The sequence below is a fragment of the Notamacropus eugenii genome, chromosome 7 (genome assembly GCF_028372415.1).
Source record: "Notamacropus eugenii isolate mMacEug1 chromosome 7, mMacEug1.pri_v2, whole genome shotgun sequence".
NCBI lineage: Eukaryota > Metazoa > Chordata > Mammalia > Diprotodontia > Macropodidae > Notamacropus > Notamacropus eugenii.
In genome coordinates this window covers 53,190,331-53,208,446 of record NC_092878.1, presented here as the reverse complement: position 1 = coordinate 53,208,446, position 18,116 = coordinate 53,190,331, and the positions used below count along the sequence as shown (strand labels likewise).

At 37.7% G+C, this 18,116-nt stretch overlaps 1 protein-coding gene across 2 annotated transcripts; it reads left to right on the top strand.

Moving 5' to 3' along the window:
- The first annotated feature begins 5,100 nt into the window (after window positions 1–5,100).
- On the top strand, window positions 5,101–17,616 carry B2M (beta-2-microglobulin). Of its 2 annotated transcripts, none has more exons than XM_072625547.1 (4): window positions 5,101–5,296; window positions 13,742–14,020; window positions 14,960–14,991; window positions 16,911–17,616. In XM_072625547.1, the coding sequence occupies exons 1-3, from the start codon at window positions 5,230–5,232 to the stop codon at window positions 14,974–14,976; spliced, it is 363 nt and encodes a 120-aa protein (XP_072481648.1). In that variant the 5' UTR covers window positions 5,101–5,229; the 3' UTR covers window positions 14,977–14,991; window positions 16,911–17,616. The 2 variants fall into 2 exon arrangements, with proteins under 2 accessions (XP_072481648.1, XP_072481649.1); XM_072625548.1 differs by having other exon boundaries at window positions 14,960–15,019.
- Window positions 17,617–18,116: the final 500 nt, after the last annotated feature.

Genomic DNA, 18,116 nt, shown 5'->3' with positions numbered 1-18,116 from the left:
CATTCTACTACAATTCCTTTGTGCCATTCCCCATATATTATATAAAATATATTTTCAGGACCTGTTCCATATATTATAAACTTTTTGAGGGCAAAGACTGTTATATTTTTGTTTTTCTATCTCTGGAGTATAGAAAAATTCATAGTAGGCACTTATAAGGGTTTGTTGGCTAAAGGGGGAACTACCATAGTCTCAGGGTATTTGGAATATTCTCTTAGGCAGTTACAGCAAAATGTTACCAAGTGGTAGACTGCCAAGGAACTTTCTATTAAATGAGTGACCTGGGTCCATTTTTTCACAGCTATCAGATCAGGCACCTAGTTATTCTCATGCTCTACATCCCCTGGCATTTGACCTTTCTAGACATCAGAATTTACCAGTCCAAGTCACTGTCCTCAAAACTTGCCACTATTACATGGCTGTTACCAAAAAAGGTCCAAGTACGCATACCACAGGTTTCCATAAAAGCCCTCTGAAGTCATTGTACTTTTCTCCCAAACTTCCTGGTTTCTCTGTCAGCTGGACTGGCCTTCTCTGAAAAACAATTGGTTGGGCCTCACCTAACTACACTCAATCTCAATTGCGCGTTATCCTTTCTCATGCTCTTTTCCCACTTTGGTTTATTTTCCCTCTCTTCCCACTCTTTTCGCTCCTTCTATTTTTAGCCTGATAAAATAATAGCCATATGAAATTTCTTTTTTAAAAATTATTATTTTATTTGTTTTCAGTATTCTACAATCACTTCCATATAACTTAGACTTTCCCCCCTCCCTCTTCTTCCTTCCCCTCTCCGCCAAGACAGCATACAGTTTTATATAGGTTCTACACATACATTCCTATTAAATACATTTTCACTTTAGTCATGTTGCATAGAAGAATTAAAATAAATGGGAGAAATCATAAAACAAACCAAAACACAATAAAAAAAATGATCTGCTATATTCTGCAATTGAATTCCATAGTTCTTTCTCTGAATGTGGAAGGCATTTTGCCTTAAGAGATCATTGGGAATTTTTTAAGTCCTTGCATTGCAATGAAGTTCTAAGTCTACCAGAAAAAAACCTCACACACTGTGGTTGTTGCTGTGTATAAAGTTCTCCTGGATCTGTTCCTTTTGCTCAGCATCAGTTCATATAAATCTTTCCAGGCCCCTCTGAAGTCTTCCTGTTCATCATTTCTCATAGCACAATAGTATTCCATTACATTCATATACCACAATTTATTCAGCCATTCCCCAATTGATGGGCGTTCCCTTGATTTCCAGTTTTTGGCCAACACAAAGAGAGCTGCTATAAATATTTTTGTACACGTGGGACCCTTTCCCATTTTTATGATCTCTTGGGGATACAGTCTTAGAAACAATATTGCTGGGTCAAAGGGTATGCACATTTTTGTAGCCCTTTGGGCATAGTTCCAAATGCTCTCCAGAATGGTTGGGTCAGCTCACGGCTCCACCAACAATGAATTAGTGTTCCAACTCTCCCACATCTTCTCCAACATTTATCGTCATCCTGTTTTGTCATGTTAGCTAATCTGATAGGTGTGATGTGGTATCTCAGAGTTGTTTTGATTTGCATTTCTCTAATCAATAGTGATTTAGGGCATTTTTTCATATGACTATAGATAGCTTTGATTTCTTCCTCTGAAAACTGCCTGTTCATATCCTTTGACCATTTATCCATTGGGGAGCCATATGTAATTTCTTAAACTGTTTTCATGCGATCTCTTTACCATAGCCGTTTTCCCACTACATGATTGGTAATCAAAGTATGAGTTAAAAACTAAAACAAATTATGAAATCTTTTTTCTGGAGTTGGTCTAAACATTTCATGAGGTTTGTGTATAATTGCTTGTCATGTGTCTTCTATGATGCATAAGCTAAGATGAAAGAGCAAAGTCTGAATTATAAAACCATAAAAAGTTAGAACTAGAAGGGATCTTAGAGGTCAGATAATCAAAGTACTTCCTTAGAGATAAGGACACTACAGGTTACATGACTTCTCCAGAGTGTCATAGCTAGCTAATTATAAAGCTGGAACTCTTATTCTGTCTCTAACTGCTCTGTGGACCAAAGTATTGTACAGGACTATTTAAACATTTATATATTTTATATATACATATATATATTTATACACACACACATTTTTTTTTCATGACACAATAGTCAGGGCCTTACTTGCCAAAAATTATGCTGTATGTCCTAGTATTTCCAGGAAAACTAGGAAACAATTTAGTCTGAGTTTACAATTCTTGAGTTTCTGAAATAGTTAATACAATATTTAAGGATGTCTTAATTTATAACATTAGACATTGTAACAACAATCAACAACTATCTTGATATTCATGAATTCTAAAGCAGGCTGACAGAAATATTATCTCATAGTGGTTTTTGTTTGGGCAGCTACGTGGTACAGTAGATAGAATACTAGGTTTGGAAGCAGGAAGACTCATCTTCCTGAGTTCAGATCCAGCCTTCAATACTAGCAGTGTGATCCTGGGCAAGTCACTTAACCCTATTTGCCTCAGATCCTCATCTGTAAAATGAGATGGAAAAGGAAATAGCAAACCACTAGAGTCATTTTTGCTGAGAAAACCCCAAATGGGGTCATGAAGAGCTGGACATAATACAACAAAATGATTTTATTTTCCCTGTATAGTTCAACTTTGGCCTTTACAACAGTGATAATTACAAAATCAGAATTTCAGTGTTGTACAGGAGCTCAAAGGCCATCTAGTCCAACCTACAACTGATTAAGAATCCTTTCTATAACATTCCAAACCAGTGGATGGCTAGCCTCTGCTTGAAGACCTTCCATGAGGAAATCTTGCTCGTTTTTAGTCATCTCCCCTTCCCTCAGTCCTCACAAAGTCTCCTCTTTTATTAATGAATTTTAGAATTTTGTGTGGAATAGGTAAATCTTTCTAATTTGAAGGCTCTACTTTCTCTTTGGAAAATTGGGGCATCTGCCCTTATACAGTCCTGAAGGGCCTCTCCAATTCTTTAAGACCTTTCAAAGATAAATGCGCTCAATAATAATCTCAGCCAGTTGTTTCAGTCCCTAGCAGGTTCTTGGGTATCTGGTGACTTAGATTTGGGCCCTCACTTACCTTGGGCAATTTGAGTTTCCACCCCCTTTGCTAAGCATTTTTGTTCTGTATTTCTCAGATCAAAGGCCATTCTATTTCAAAAATAAAAGAAACGAATCTAGTGGTTCATTCAGCCTTTTTCACCAACCTTTTTCATCCTCATTTGTATCGAGCTTCAGTCCTCTTCCTTCTTTGATTCTTTTCTTGCTTTCAATATGGCTTTTTTTCAAATTTCTTTTTGTTGCTCATAGCATTCATTGCCATCCTTAACCTATTCAGAATTTAGTGTTATGCATACAATTCTTAGAAGATCATGCTGCTTCACTTACATGGAAACGTGTTTGGCATGACCACATGGATAACCTAGGTTAAATCTCTTGCCTTCTCAATGTGGGGGAAGGGAGGGAGGGAGGAATTTGGAACTCAAAATTCGAAAAAAAGTGCTAAAATGGTTTTTATATATAATTGAGGGGAAAAAAATAGTAAATTTTTAAAGAAGAAGACCATGTTACCCTTTTGTATTCATTCTCAGTTACTTTCCTTTACTTATTATATCTTATTTAAATATCTATCATCTGGAGTTGTTGATGTCTTCTTTAGGCAGTTTCTCATTTTTCCTCTTATCAAAACAATTTCTACTTATGTGTTCAGAATTTAATTCTTGAAAGTTTACCATCTCTCTTGGGCCTCCTTCCCCCACAAAGTACTAGGTCACTGTATCCTGCCCATCTTTTTTCTGAAATCTGAAATTTCCACTTCAGCAGTCAGCTTCTTGTTGGTTGGAGTGAGGTCAAGTTCTTGTTGCTTCTTCCACATTTCGAAGAATGAAATTATCATTAAGGCACTCACAACTTTCTCTGATATTGCTACAACAGTATTCTCTTTTAGGTTGATTATTTGTTTCCTGAACTCATTTAATTTCCCCTTTTGTCCAAGCGTCTGCTTGACCTGGGTTGTCATCTTCCTTGAAGAAACAGAAATCTTTATTGAAAAGAATCATGGAATTTTTGTTAGAGATGAAAGGAAGTTTAGGAGACCGTCTAATCCAATCTCCTTATTCTACAGATGAGAGGACCGAAACCGAGAGAGAAGTTGTTCAAGGTCATGTTGGTAGTAAAGAAGATCTGAGTTCAAATCCTCCCTCACACTTAGTAGCTGTAGAAACCTAGCCAACTTCTCTTGGCCTCACCTTAGTCATCTGAAAAATTGAGATGGCAATAGCACCGACCTCACAGAGTTGATGTGAGGATCAAATAATATGTAATATGTAAAGCACTTTACAGATATTAGAGCACTGTATATATGCTAGCTATGAAAAGTGGTGGTGGGGGTGAGGGCAGTAGTAGTAGTAAGTGGCATAGGAGATTCCAATTCAAGTCTTTGTCTCCAAATACAGTGCCTGTCACAGCACAGGCCCATAATCCACTTGAAGGACATCTGAAGCTAAATCTGGCTGGTCTTCTTCAGCTAAGATTGGGGGAGGGAAGCTTTTAAGTTTCTGTTGTTTTTGGTTTTTTGTTTTGGTTTTTGGGTTTTTTTTTGCAGTAGGAATAATCTGTAGAACTGGGGTTCTTGATCTGGGGTCCCTGAACTGAGTTAACAAAAACAACCCATATTTTGATAACTGTATTTCAGTGTAATTGGCTTCCTTTGCAGTCCTATGTATTTTATGCATTTACAAGCATTACTCTGAGAAAGGGTCTATAGACTTCCCCACACAGCCAGTGGAGTGCAGGACACCACAAAGGTTACGAATCCCTGTGAAAGCTTACAAAGAAATCACACCCCACATTTTGCCTTAGAAATCAAATGAACAAACTTCAGAGACCTTTGGCTGAGGTTTGGAGGGGGAATTTTATCTTTATCTTTGCGGGGATGATATTTTTAACGATGTAATAATTGAAAAGAAAAGCTCAACCCAATCCCGCTTCCCAGAATTGTCACATGTGGCTTGGTGGTTTTCCAAACAAACGAAAATGAAAGTATTGGAAAACCCCTTTTCTAACCTAGAGCAGAGCTTTTTGCCCGGAGACCAGTGACGCGCTGCTGTCATTCTCTGTGTTTATTGGTAAAGCCGAACACTTATATAAGAAGCCCGAGAAGAGCTCTTGCTCATTTGCGCCCACGGACTGCCTTCGCAAGATGGCTCGCAACTTCTTCCTTGCCCTCCTGGTGCTGGGGCAATTATGCTATTTGGATGCTGTCACAAGTGAGTGCCAATTTCATTCTTTTTTCCCTATTCCCGAACCTAGCCCCAGAATGGGTCCCTGAGCCTGGGACTCCCCTGGATTTAGCCTACCTCCCCACCCCAGTCTGTCCCATTCCGCCTCAGCAGGATGGAAGAGGTCTGGCAGATTGGGGTCCACGAGAACTGAACCCTTCAGGGTGTGCGGTTCCCGGGAGCCAGAGTTGTTGGCTTTCCTTCGTAGCAGTACATGTTGAGAACTAGCCGTGTGGGGTGTGAGGAAAGGCTTAGTGGGGTAGAGGGGAGGGTAGAGAAAGACTGGGAGGGCAATAGGGAAATGGGGTTTCGGGATCCAAGTCAGCCCAGGAAAGGGTGGTTCACCGAGTGCTTTCCTTTACCTTCTCCTGATCTAGTGGCTTTGTGACGGAGCTAGGGGAGATTTTGGTTATCTCTAATGCTGGGGTAGGGCAGATCAGTGTCTCCCTCCTACTTTGAGCCTCTGAGCACTGGGCAGGCATGTAAGTGCCGTTGTAGAGGAGTGATCGTGCAGCCGAGGGGGTGGGGAAGTCGAGAAATGAGAACCTGGGAGAAATGGGTGGTCCTGAGGTTTGAAGGAAACGCCTCTTTGTAAACGGAACTCGCTAGACCTTGCCTTCCGCTTCAAGATCACGCTCTCTCTTTGCATCCTCCTGGAGTCCAGGGCAACTCTTAACCATCCTCACCTTCAGATCTAAAATGTCCCACGTATATGTGTTTTGTGTGTGTGTGTGTATAAATACCGTATATGTATGTATGCATGTATACCGTCTTCACCCAAGCCCGCTTCTTGAGACCGTCCCCTTCGTCTTCTGTAGATTATCCCCATTATGAGCCCATATTCAATCTTTATCTCCCTATTCCTTACCCGTTGTCTACTGACACACTTAAGTGTCCCTCCCCTTAAAGAAAAACACATCAAAACAATGCTAGCCAGATCTTCCCATCCTCAGTATTGTCCTATCCCTCTCCTCTATTTCTCAACCAAATTCATAGGAAAAGCTTCACTTAGAAAACTCTACTTCCTCTTCTCTCTCCTTTTTAACCTCCTGAAATCTGGTTGCTAACCTACGTTCTCCAAAATTACTCCTCTCCTAATTACCAAATCTGCCTCTTCTCAATTCCTCGCTCTCACTGGCTTTTCTGTAGCATTTGACACTGTTGACCTCCTGGATACTTTCTCTTTTCTGTGTTTTTCTTACTGTTCTCCTGGTTCTCTTCCTACTCGTTGGGGAATTCCTGCTTAGTCTGCTTTGCTGATTCATTGCTCATGTGAGGATCACTAACTGTGGGTGTACCCTAAGGCTCTCGCCTTTTTTCTCCTTACACTTTCTCATTTGGTGTGACCATCAGCTCCCGTGGGTTTTGATTACTCTCGCACCACACATGATTCCTAGATCATCCAGCCCTGGTCTCTATCGGGAGCTCCAGTCCCTCATCACCAGCTGCCTACTGGATATTTCCATCTGAATGTCTCTTAGAACTCTCAAACTCAGCATGCCAAAAACTAAGCATTATCATCTACTCTCCCAAATTACTCTATTAGGGCTATCCTTCCAGTCAACCATGTCTGCAACCCTGCTGCCATCCTCAACTCCTCATTTTCACTCAACCTATATATTAAATCAGTTGTCAAATTTTATCACTTCTATCTCCAAAAAATCTCTGGAATATGTCCCCTCCTCTCCACCCACATAGCCACCACTCTCATTTAGGCACTTCTCACCTCTCATTTGAACGCTGTGATAGCCCCCTAATTTGTTGCCTCGCCTTAAGCCTCTCTCCATTGAAATCCACCCTTACTATAGCCTTTAAAGGGATTTTCCTAAAATCTGATCATGTGACACCCTTCTCCCTCCCTCCCTGCTCAGTAAATTCCAAAGACTCCAAATTGCCTCTGAGATTTAAAAAAATAAAAATAAAATAACAATGAAAAACTTCCTGGAAAACATGACACCTGAGCTGGGTGCTAGACATGGATTAAGGTGGTGAAGAAGTGGAGGCAAGAATTTAGATTATCCTTGTGGAAGTTTAGCATAAAAAGGAGTTTATATCTCTGTCCTCCTTTGGGCTAAGAGCAAGATTTCCCTTGTGGCTAGTATTGGTCCACCAGATAGCAGCATCTTTTATCCTTAGTTAAGTTTAGCTGTCTTTTATTTCCTAAAGCTTCTTTCAGGGGAAGTTCACCATTGGTCAAGTTCACCCATAGACCTACAAGGAGAAAGTATGTTGGTTGACTACTTTTGAAAAGCCTACCCTCTTTTCCCTCTTCTGAATTTCTCCAACTCATCCACCATACTGAGCTGGCCCCATGGTAAAGCATATAGAGACCTGGAGGAAGTTTTATAACCATGGGCTTGTAATTGATAAACAGAAACCGTCTGTACAGATATATTATGGAATAAACAATGATGGATATTTATAGCTTATCAGGAATTACACTGATGGGTCATATTTTACTTGTGAACTTCGAACTGGGACTTGGTTGAGCTTTACTGCGTTCTGCTGAACTCTGGTATTTCGTTATCAATTGTCCTTGTTCTTTTGATTTACGTTGCAGTAGTTGCATTTATTGCTTTCTTTGCTCTATTTGTCTCACTTTGCATCAGTTTATGTCATTCCAAGGTTTTTTGTCGATATATATCATGTCATTTTTTTCAACGCAGTAATTTTCTATTACATTCAATTACTGCAATTCATTTAGCCATCTCCCATTTGATGGGTGTCTGCTAAGACTCCAGTTATTTTTCAAGCTTTCTGAAGTCCCTCATTTTGGAGGAAATTAAAAACTAAACTACTGTCTTTTATGGAACAGGTCCTGAAGCCACTTCTTTTCTTTGTTAGTGGGAGGAAATGAGCCAACAGAAAAGGCTCCCAACAAATATCAGTATCTTGTTAGAAGTCAATGAGATCCCCAGAGTTACTGGATAGAGAGGTACCTATGTTTAAGAGTGCCTTTGTTGAATCTGTGGAGGAGTTTTCCATGCTGGGGAGTTCCCTGAATCTATTAAATCTATTAAATCCCCAGACCTCTCCCACTCATGACTCTTCCCAAAAAGGAAAAAAAGGAGTTCAAGCAAAATGGAAATAAAGTATAACTTTTTGAAGTTGAGAAGTATTTGTCCCTTGGTAAGCTAATTTTTTTCCTCTTCATTTAAACAAAGAAAGCTTTTGAAGTAAACCTTTAAAACTTTATCTAGACTAGTCTAAGTATACCCGACTTCTTGAAAATAAGATTTCTTTGAAAGAAAAAAATGTGTAACATATACTGAAAGTACTACATCAAGATAAATGAGAAATACATATAAAAGGTGTGCTGTGAAAATTATTTTCAGTTCACTTAAAAATAAAAAGGAACTCGTGTTCTTAAACAGTAAAAGTAATGATTATTTTAAATGTTTTATTTTGGTTGGAATGTAATAATTTACATATTTTGGTTTGAACATCGCTATTAGAAAAAAAGAGCCAATTCCCTCCTCTCTCCAACCTCTATCCTCAGAATTTAGAAAAAAACCAAAACTTTGTACTTTAGGACCCAAACTTTAGATTATTTTAGCATTATACTTTTGTAGCTTTAGTCTGAACTAGGTCAGATAGTCTTTCTTTCTTTCTTTTGCTTTCTCTTTCTCTTTTTTCTTTCCTTTCTTCTCTTTTTAGAATTCAAACTTAGCAACTCTCAACAAAAACATTCAAATGCATAAACACAAATTATATATGAAACTGTGAACTGTTATTTATATTTTATTTCAAAATTTGGGTCCTTACTTTAAAAGGAAAAAAAATGCCCAGTTTGCTTTTGTGTTCCTTTTGAAGTTTTTCATTTGAGCATTTTTTTTAGATTTTGTTTTTAAAAAAATATTCATAGTGTGTTCATGTTCTTCTTTTGTCTCACTAAATTCTTCATATTTGTCATTGAGAACCACAGAATTCCTGCAACTCCAAAGCTTCATATTGAAAATCACAGAGCTGGAAAGGATCTCAGAATTAATATAGTACAAATTATACCTGAATAGGATTCCCCTCTACAACCTGACCGACAGAGTTCTGTACTTGGAGTCAGAAATTCAAATCCCACCTATTCTTAGCTATGTGACCGGTTAGTCGCATAACTTCTCTGTTTTGTCTTTTTTTTCTTTTGAATACTTTTATTTTTTCCCCCAATTACATATAAAAATAATTTTTAACATTCATTTTTTAAAATTTTGAGTTCCAAATTCTTTCCATCCCTACCAGTAAGAAATTTGATATGTTATACATGTGCAATCAAACAAAGCATATTTCCATAGTAGTCATGTTGTAAAAGAAAACACAGACCAAAAGAAAAAAAATCCATTTCCTCAGCTTTAAAAGAGAAGGTTGGACTCAGTGGTCCGTCTAAGGTTCCTTCTAGCTCAAAAACTATAATTTCATCATCCTATGACTTACCAGACAAACTTTCCAGTCTCTGCTTGAAGACCTCTGATTGGAAGCTCACTACCCGACCAAGGAGACTTTCTGTTTTTGAACAGGTCTAGTTGTTATGAAATTTCCCCTTCTATCAAGCCAACATCAAAATGTCGGTTTGATCCTCTTGGTTTTTTTTTATGATGTGTATCACATTCATATGAGAGAGTGTATAATTATACTTCTGTCATCACTAGAGGAAATGATTCAATTCTATTTAATTCAACAAGTCTTTATTAGGCACCTACTATATAGGGCTACAAAGACTCTGCCTTAATGTGACATTCTACTGAAGAGATATAACATTTATATATAAAGAAGTATAAGATAATTTGAGGAGAGAGAAGGCAGTAATTAGTAAGATAGGAAAAGGCTTCCTGCAGGGGTAGCACCCAAGTTGAGCCTTGAAGGAAACTGAGGATTCTAGGAGGCAAAAATGAGGAAAGAGTATATTCTAAGCATGAGGACAATCTGTGCAAAGACACGGAAGCAAGAGATGAAATACTGAGTTTGGAGTACAGATGGTAGGTCAGTTTGATTGGACTCTAGAGCATGTGAAGGGGAATAATGTAAAATAAATCTGGAAGGCTAAGTTGGAGCCAGATTACACAAGGGCTTTAAATGTAAAATAAGTGAGTTTTTTATTTTATAGTAGAGGTACTAGGGAATCACTGAAGATTTTTTATTGGAATGGGGAAAGACTGATATGATCAGACCTATGCTTTAGGAAGATTATTTTGGAAGCTCTATGTATAACTAATTTTGAGTTTTACTGTGCTCCAGTAGTATCTTTCAGGTGTAACCAGAATTATGGCATAGTGCTATTCTGTTACCTTTCTTCCAATTATACATAACGCTTTTGCAATCATCAAAACTACTTGGTACTGGCTAAGAAATACAGTGGTGGATCAGTGGAATAGGTTAGGTACATAAGACACAGTAGTCAGTTACTATAGTAATCTACTATTTGATAAACCCAAAGGCTCCAGCTTCTGGTATAAGGACTCACTATTTGACAAAAACTCCTGGGAAAACTGGAAAATAGAATGGCAGAAACTAGGCACAGACCAACATCTTACACCCTATATCAAGATAAAGTCAAAATGGGTACATGATTTAGATATAAAGGCTCATACTATAAGCAAACTAGGAGAGCAAGGAAGAGTTTACCTGTCAGATTTATGGAGAATGGAAGAATTTAAGACCAAACAAGTTCTAGGGAACTTGTAAAATACAAAATGGATAATTTTGATTACACTAAATTGAAAAGTTTTTGCACAAAGTCAATGCAACCAAGATTAGACAGAAAGCAGAAAATAGGGAAACCATTTTTACAATCAGTGTCTCTGATATAGAGAAATGAGTCAAATTTATAAGAATACAAGTCATTCCCCCACTGATAAATGGTCAAAGGATATGAACAGGCAGTTTTCAGATGAAAGATGAAGAAATTAAAACTATCTGTAGTCTCATTTTAAAATGCTCTAAATCAGTATTGATTAGAAAAATGCAAATCAAAACAACTTTGAGGTACCACATCACACCTATCAGATTGGCTAACATGACAAAACGGGAAAATGATAAATGTTGGAATTGTGAACTGATCCAACCATTCTGGAGAGCAATTTGGAACTATACATAAAGGGCTATAAAACTGGCATATGCTTTGGCCCAGCAATACCACTTCTAGGGTTGTATCCTAAAGAGATCATAAAAATAGGAAAAGGACCCACATGTACAAAAATACTTACAGCTGCTCTTTTTGTGGTGGCCAAGAACTGAAACCTGAGGGGATGCCCGTCAATTGGGGAATGACTGAACAAGCTGTGGTATGTGCGTGTTCGTCCTTCATTGGCGAAGAAGACCATGCCATCAGAGAAATAATGACATGACTTGCACTTGATTTTGTTTTGAGTGAGGGAGGGCTGTGCAGGTCACCAGCCTCACTTCTCCTCCAGAGCCATCTGAGTCCAGTGACCAGATATTCATCAGGATGACTGGAGATGACTCAGGTATATAAATGTAATGGAATACTATTGTGCTATAAGAAATGATGAGGAGGCAGACTTCAGAAAAATCTGGAAAGACTTATATGAATTGATGCTGAGAGAAGTGAGAACTAGAACATTTTGCACAATAACAACCACATTATCTCTGTTTTTTAACAACGTAAGGGTCTAAGACAACTCCAAATGACTTATGATGGAAAATACTCTCCACATCCAGAAAAAAAAAACTATGGAATCTAAATGCAGATTGAAGAATACTATTTGCTTTTTCTCTTTCTTTTTTGATTTCTTCTTTCTTGTGACTTCTCCCATTGATTCTAATTCTTCTTTACAACATGATTAATGTGAAAATATGTTTAATATAAATATATTTGTAGAGTCTATATCAGACTGTATGCCATTTTGGGTTGAGGGGAAGGGAAAGATGGGGAGAAATTTTGGAAACTCAAAATCTTATGGAAGAGAATGGTGAAAGCCAAAATTAAATAAATTTTTAAAAGAATAAAGAAAAAATGCTTCTATGATTATTTTCTGTACAATTAGGTATTTTCCTCTTGCAATACTATCTTTAGGTCTTAGTAGTGGCACCACTAAGTCAAGATCATGAACAGTTTTGTAGTTTTATTTTTATGCAGTTGCTACTTCCCCCCCCCCCCAAAAAAAGATTGTACCAACATGTTTCTCCACAGTGCTACCAACAATGAATTTGAGCATTTAAAACCATTTTGTTAATCTAATGAGTAAAAGGCAATTTTAATTTGCATTTTTTGTTATTAGGAAATTTAAATAATTTTCAGGTGATTATTGGTAATTCACATTTCTTTTTTTCTTTAAATTATTTAATTTTAATTTTCAACATTCATAAGCTTTTGAGTTTTACATTTTCTCTGCCTCCCTTCTCTCCCTCTTCCCCAAGATAGCATGCAATCTGATGAAGGCTCTACATATACATTCTTATTAAACATATTTTCACGTTAGTCATGTTGTAAAGAAGACTTAGCATGAATGGGAGAAACCCCAAGAAAGAAAAAACAAAGCAAAACAAAAAGAGACAGCAAATAGTATGCTTCGATCTGCATTCAGATTTTCCATCATGAGTCTTTTGGAGTTGTCTTAGATCCTTACATTGCTGAGAAGATCTAAGTCTATCAAAGTTGGTCATCGAACAACGTGGCTGTTACCATGTAAAGTGTTGCCCTGGTTCTGCTCACTTCACCCAGCATCAGTTCATATAAGTCTTTCCAGATTTTTCTGAAGTCTGCCTGTTCATCATTTCTTATAGCACAATAGTATTCCATTACATTCATATACCACAGCCTGTTCAGTCATCCCCCAACTGATGTGTATCCCCTCAATTTCCAGTTCTTGGCCACCACAAAGAGAGCTACTGTAAATATTTTTGTACATCTGGGGGCCTTTTCCAATAATTCATATTTCTTTTGGGAACTACTTGTTCACATTCTTTGACCATGTATCCATTGGAGAATGGATTTTATTGATATGTCTGTGGTGCAATGGATAGAGTGCTGGGCTTGAGTTCAAATCCAGCTTCAGACATTTATTAATTGTGTGTGACCCTGGGCAAACCACTTCACTTCTCTCTGTCTCAATTCTCTTATCTGTAAAATGGGGATTATAATAGCACCTATCTCCCAGGGATGTTGTAAGGGTAAAATGGAATAATATTTGTAAAGTGCTTTGCAGATCATAAAGTGCCATATAAGTACTAGCTATTGTTATTTAGTTCAGAATTTATATAAATTATAAACTCTTTCCTACAACAATTAAGATCGATTTAATACCCTATGACCATGTTACTTGGCTCATTTTTCAAATATAAATAAATCATTTTGTCATGTTGGACAAAATTGAATTTTCACATATTAGTTAATTGTATAGCTTCTCAGAGCCAATAAGAAATGGTTCAGCAGTATCAAGGGTCTGTTTATTTGTTCATTTTCCTCTTTCTTATATTTCTCAGGTTCTCCCAAAGTCCAAGTTTATTCCCGCCACCCAACAGACAGTGACAAAGAGAACTTCCTGAACTGCTTCGTCTCCGGATTTCACCCTCCCCAGATCACCATTGAGCTGTTAAAAGATGGGAAAAAGATAGAAAAGGTGGAGGAGTCTGACCTGTCCTTCAGCAATGACTGGACTTTCAATCGCCTTGTCTCCACTCCTTTCAATCCAAATGATGGAAGAGACTATGCCTGCAGAGTTACCCATTCGACCCTTCAGGGGCCTAAAGTGGTTAAATGGGGTAAGTTTTAAGCTCTTCCTTCACTAGTTTTAGGTGGATCCCACTGTCTCTGAATAGCTTCATATTGGGAAACTTTAACAAGCACAAAGAATCTGATTATTAAAAGTGGTGATTAAAATCTGATCATGGTGACATCACATGAGTTTAGTATCTGTGAGGGATCTTGGCTGAGTTGCTCTAATGACCCCCCATGTATCGGTGTTGTGAGTCCATCAGGTGAGGAGAGGGGAACCAGGAGAACAAAGGGTTTTAGCATTTGCAAATAGTAAGCTTTAAGAAATGCAATATCAGGACCGCTAGCTGTTGTCCTGGATAGAGCATGGCCCTGGAATTGGGAAGACCTGAATTCAAATTCAGACCCTGGGCACGTCACCTAATCCTCCAAAATAACAAACAAACAAGTGCAGTGTCTATGTTGCATATTACATTTTTAGTTTAAGTTAAAATTATTACTTGCTTGTTAGCCTTTTATTTTAGCTATAGTACAGTTTCTATAGCTATTCTTTATTCTCTTTTAGGGGGATAATTATGAAGGGGTTTTGCCATATTTTTGGTGTGACTTAGCATATGGTGTAAAATATATATGTATATGTAGGCTTCCATGAATGAATGAATAAAAAGGAGAACGCTGCACAGTTTTGACACTTTCACTGACAGCACAGACTGTCAGAGAGGTGGTCTGTGTCTCTCTCAGATCTTTGATATTCCCATGTATAATATGAATTTTTGAGTCTGATTTATGGGAATCTTACAGAAAGCCTACCTCTGAATTATTTCCCCCATCCTCCACCCCCACCCCAAGTGGATAGCCATGACTGCATCCTCTCTGAGCTACCTCCAGACTGGAGTAATAGAGTTCCCTCAGTACTGCCCATGATGTTCATCTTTAATTTCTTCAAATTAAAGCATAATGAATTTTTTCTCTCATCTCTTTTACAGATGCAGAAAACAACTAACACGCCTAATGAAGGGTCAGTTGTTGACTTTGGATATCTGGAGGTTTTTGTATTTTTTTCCTCTCATTTCAGTATCTTTTTTTCTGTACAAGTTCACAGACTCCCTTAAAATCTATCCACAGACCACAGATTAAAAATCCATTATGAAGAAGATGGTGGTTGAGTTGAATTTTAAAGGAAGAGAGGACCTCTGTGAAGTGAAAGGAAGGAATGCATGCCAAGCATGTGATTCAGCCAGTACAAAGGCACAGAGATGGAAGATACCATTTGCCAGTTAAACTTACAGTTCACATTAGGATCCTAGGCTAGTTAGAATCGAACGATATCCTGTCATCAAATGCAGTATCCTGATAGTGACTTTATGTGAGGCAGCTAAGTGGCACAGTGGATACTATGCTGGACCTGGAGTCAGAAGACCTGGGCTCAAATCCTGTCTTATTAGCTATGTGACCCTGGGCAAATCACTTCACCTTTATCTGCCTCAGTTTCCTCATCTGTAGGTTGAGATAGTAACTGTACCAGCCTTTCCGGGTTGAGGACTAAATGAGAAAATATTTGTAAAAGATTTTACAGATGCTAATTGCTAATTATCCTCATTATTATTAAATGCTATCTATGGCTCCAAAGAGCTGGATCTTTTGCAGATGGTAACTAATTTGAAGTAGAAGCTGAGACTGAACAACTCTAGAGTTACGACCGGGCAGAACTTGCCTGCTCGACACTGCTAACTTCCTGTTGATTCTAGGATGCAAGAGAAACATCTCTATTCAGTTTTTAGGACTGTTTTAAAACTCTTAAAACCTCAGCCTCACTGTACCTTATTCCCTGTGGCATGCTCTTTGGACTAGCTAAACTGGTCTTCTTTTCTGTCCCTTCCTCCATCTCCCACTTCTTGGTCTTTGTGCCTGGAAAGCACTCTTTCCTTACCTCATTGAGGATAACCCTCTTCAAGATGCAGCTCAATCATTGTCTTCTCTAAAAAGGGAATAGATTTCATAAGCGTCTTCGAACTTGGGTAGGAAATAAAGATACATCTTTATTTCAGTTTCCTTTGAAATCTTATGTGTTTTATTTTATCCATTTAAAAACCTTATTCTGAGAAGGGGCCAGTAGACTTTATTAAACTGCTAAAGGGGTTCATGATGTAAAAAAGGTTACAAACTCTTATTCTCCATGAAGACTTTCTTGATCCCTCATCTGTTAGTATTGTCCCTTCCAACCTGTTAGTATTGTCCCTTCCAACCTACCTTGTATTTAATTACTTATTTTATTTTATTCCCTTTATGTTTGTGTTACATATACATATATGCATACACACACACACACACACACACATTGTCAGTAGAGGTCCTTTCAATCTGAAAAATGTTATATTTTATTGTTTATAAGAAAAATTGTCTGTAAAAAAAATCCTGCTCATTTAACTTTTACACAGGATCAGTCATTTTTCATGACACATTAATATCAATAATTTTCATGGATGGTTGTCTTTCTGTCAGTTTTCTAGCACTTTCTGGTTAATTTTTTTTGTTCATTTCTCTAAAGCAAAAGACTTCGTATGATTCTGAGTGCAGAGAAGTCAGACCAACTCTGATTATACTTGATTGTGTCCTGACTTTTGAGTAGAAATCATTGAACTCCATCCTTTAATGAAGTATTGTAGAAATTAAATCATAATGGGTAAATAAAAAAAAGGAAGTGCTATTATGATGTACATATGTACATATATGTATATGTAGCAGAAATATAGTGAATAGAAATATATATGTTTGCATGTAGATATGCTTATCCAGTTCTATTAGAGTATAAGCTCCTCACAAGTAGACAGTTGTGATTCAGTTGGATCCCTAGTACTTAGCAAAGGGCCCAGCACATAGTAGGTGTTTAATAAGTGCTTATTTGATAGAATAATTGATTTTTTTCTTTTTCCTTAGGCTTCAAGAAGTCTGGCCTGAAATGGAAACATGCTAAAATGTATTTTCATGAAATTTGGAATTTGGTTTTAATTTAGCTAAATTTAATTTGAGTAGGTGTGTAATTGCAAAGTCTTCTTTCCTTTGACTTTTCACTTTGTTTACCTTCCATGCAAGTATTAATGAATATGTAGGTATTTAGACACTATGGAATGCACAGCTTTGAGAGATGAGGAATAGTTCCCTTTGTAAGTCCTGAATTATTGTTACTTCTTCGTGCAGATTAATTAGCTACGTTACATTCTATAAACATCTAAAACTGGCTGATAAACTCACTGATGCTCAGAATCTCAAACTCTTGACTGCTTCTATGTTTGGAATTTTATACGATAATTTGAATATAATGTTATCAGTATCACTAGGCGCTTTTTAACCAATAATAGAGCACAGCCTTCGCTCCTAGTGTAACTGCTAGATCCCAGTCAATCAATAACCTAACAAGCATTTAGTAAGGATCTGAGGTCTGAAATGACCAGAATATTCAGTATGTGAACATCCTTCTGGGAGTCCTGAACCTTTCCTCTATCAAAAAGTCAGTAAGAAATAGCATATTGGCAGTAATTTTTGTATTATTAAATCTAAATTTAAAAAGGAAAGCCCCAAAATATGCTTACCTAAATTTTGCTGTTGATGGGCATGTTCTATTGAATAAAACAACTGAACTGGGTGTGTAAGTTTCTCACTTAAATCAAAATGATGGGCAGCTTTACAATGGGATTATAATACAGTACTGTAGTTTGGGGCAACTAGGTGGGTGCAGAGGGTAGAACACCTGGAGTTAGGAAGACTCATCTTCCTGAATTCAAATCTGGCCTCAGACACTTATTAGCTATGTGACCCTGGGCAAGTCATTGAATCTTGTTTGCCACAGTTGCCTCATCTGTAAAATCAGTTGGAGAAGGAAATGGCAAACCAACCACTCCAGTATCTTTGCTAAGAAAACCCCAAATGGGGTCACAGAGAGTCGGTTAGGACTGAAAAAAAATGATTGAACAACTGTAGTTTGAGAGGTCTTAGTGGTCCAATCCTACATGCAAACCATAGACTCAAGGGCAAGGTAAGCCACTGATGTCCTTAACTGCTCCTCACAGGAGAATGGACTTAAAATGCTTTCTCCTGAGCAGCAGATGCAGACCTCAGTTTCCTGTTCTCTTTCACATCAGTGAG

Bases quoted from the DNA above. Each gene is read 5' to 3' on its own strand.
- B2M (XM_072625547.1), top strand. From the start codon at position 5,230: ATGGCTCGCAACTTCTTCCTTGCCCTCCTGGTGCTGGGGCAATTATGC. The intron at 5,297-13,741 runs GTGAGTGCCAAT...TATATTTCTCAG, and splicing joins CTATTTGGATGCTGTCACAA to GTTCTCCCAAAGTCCAAGTT.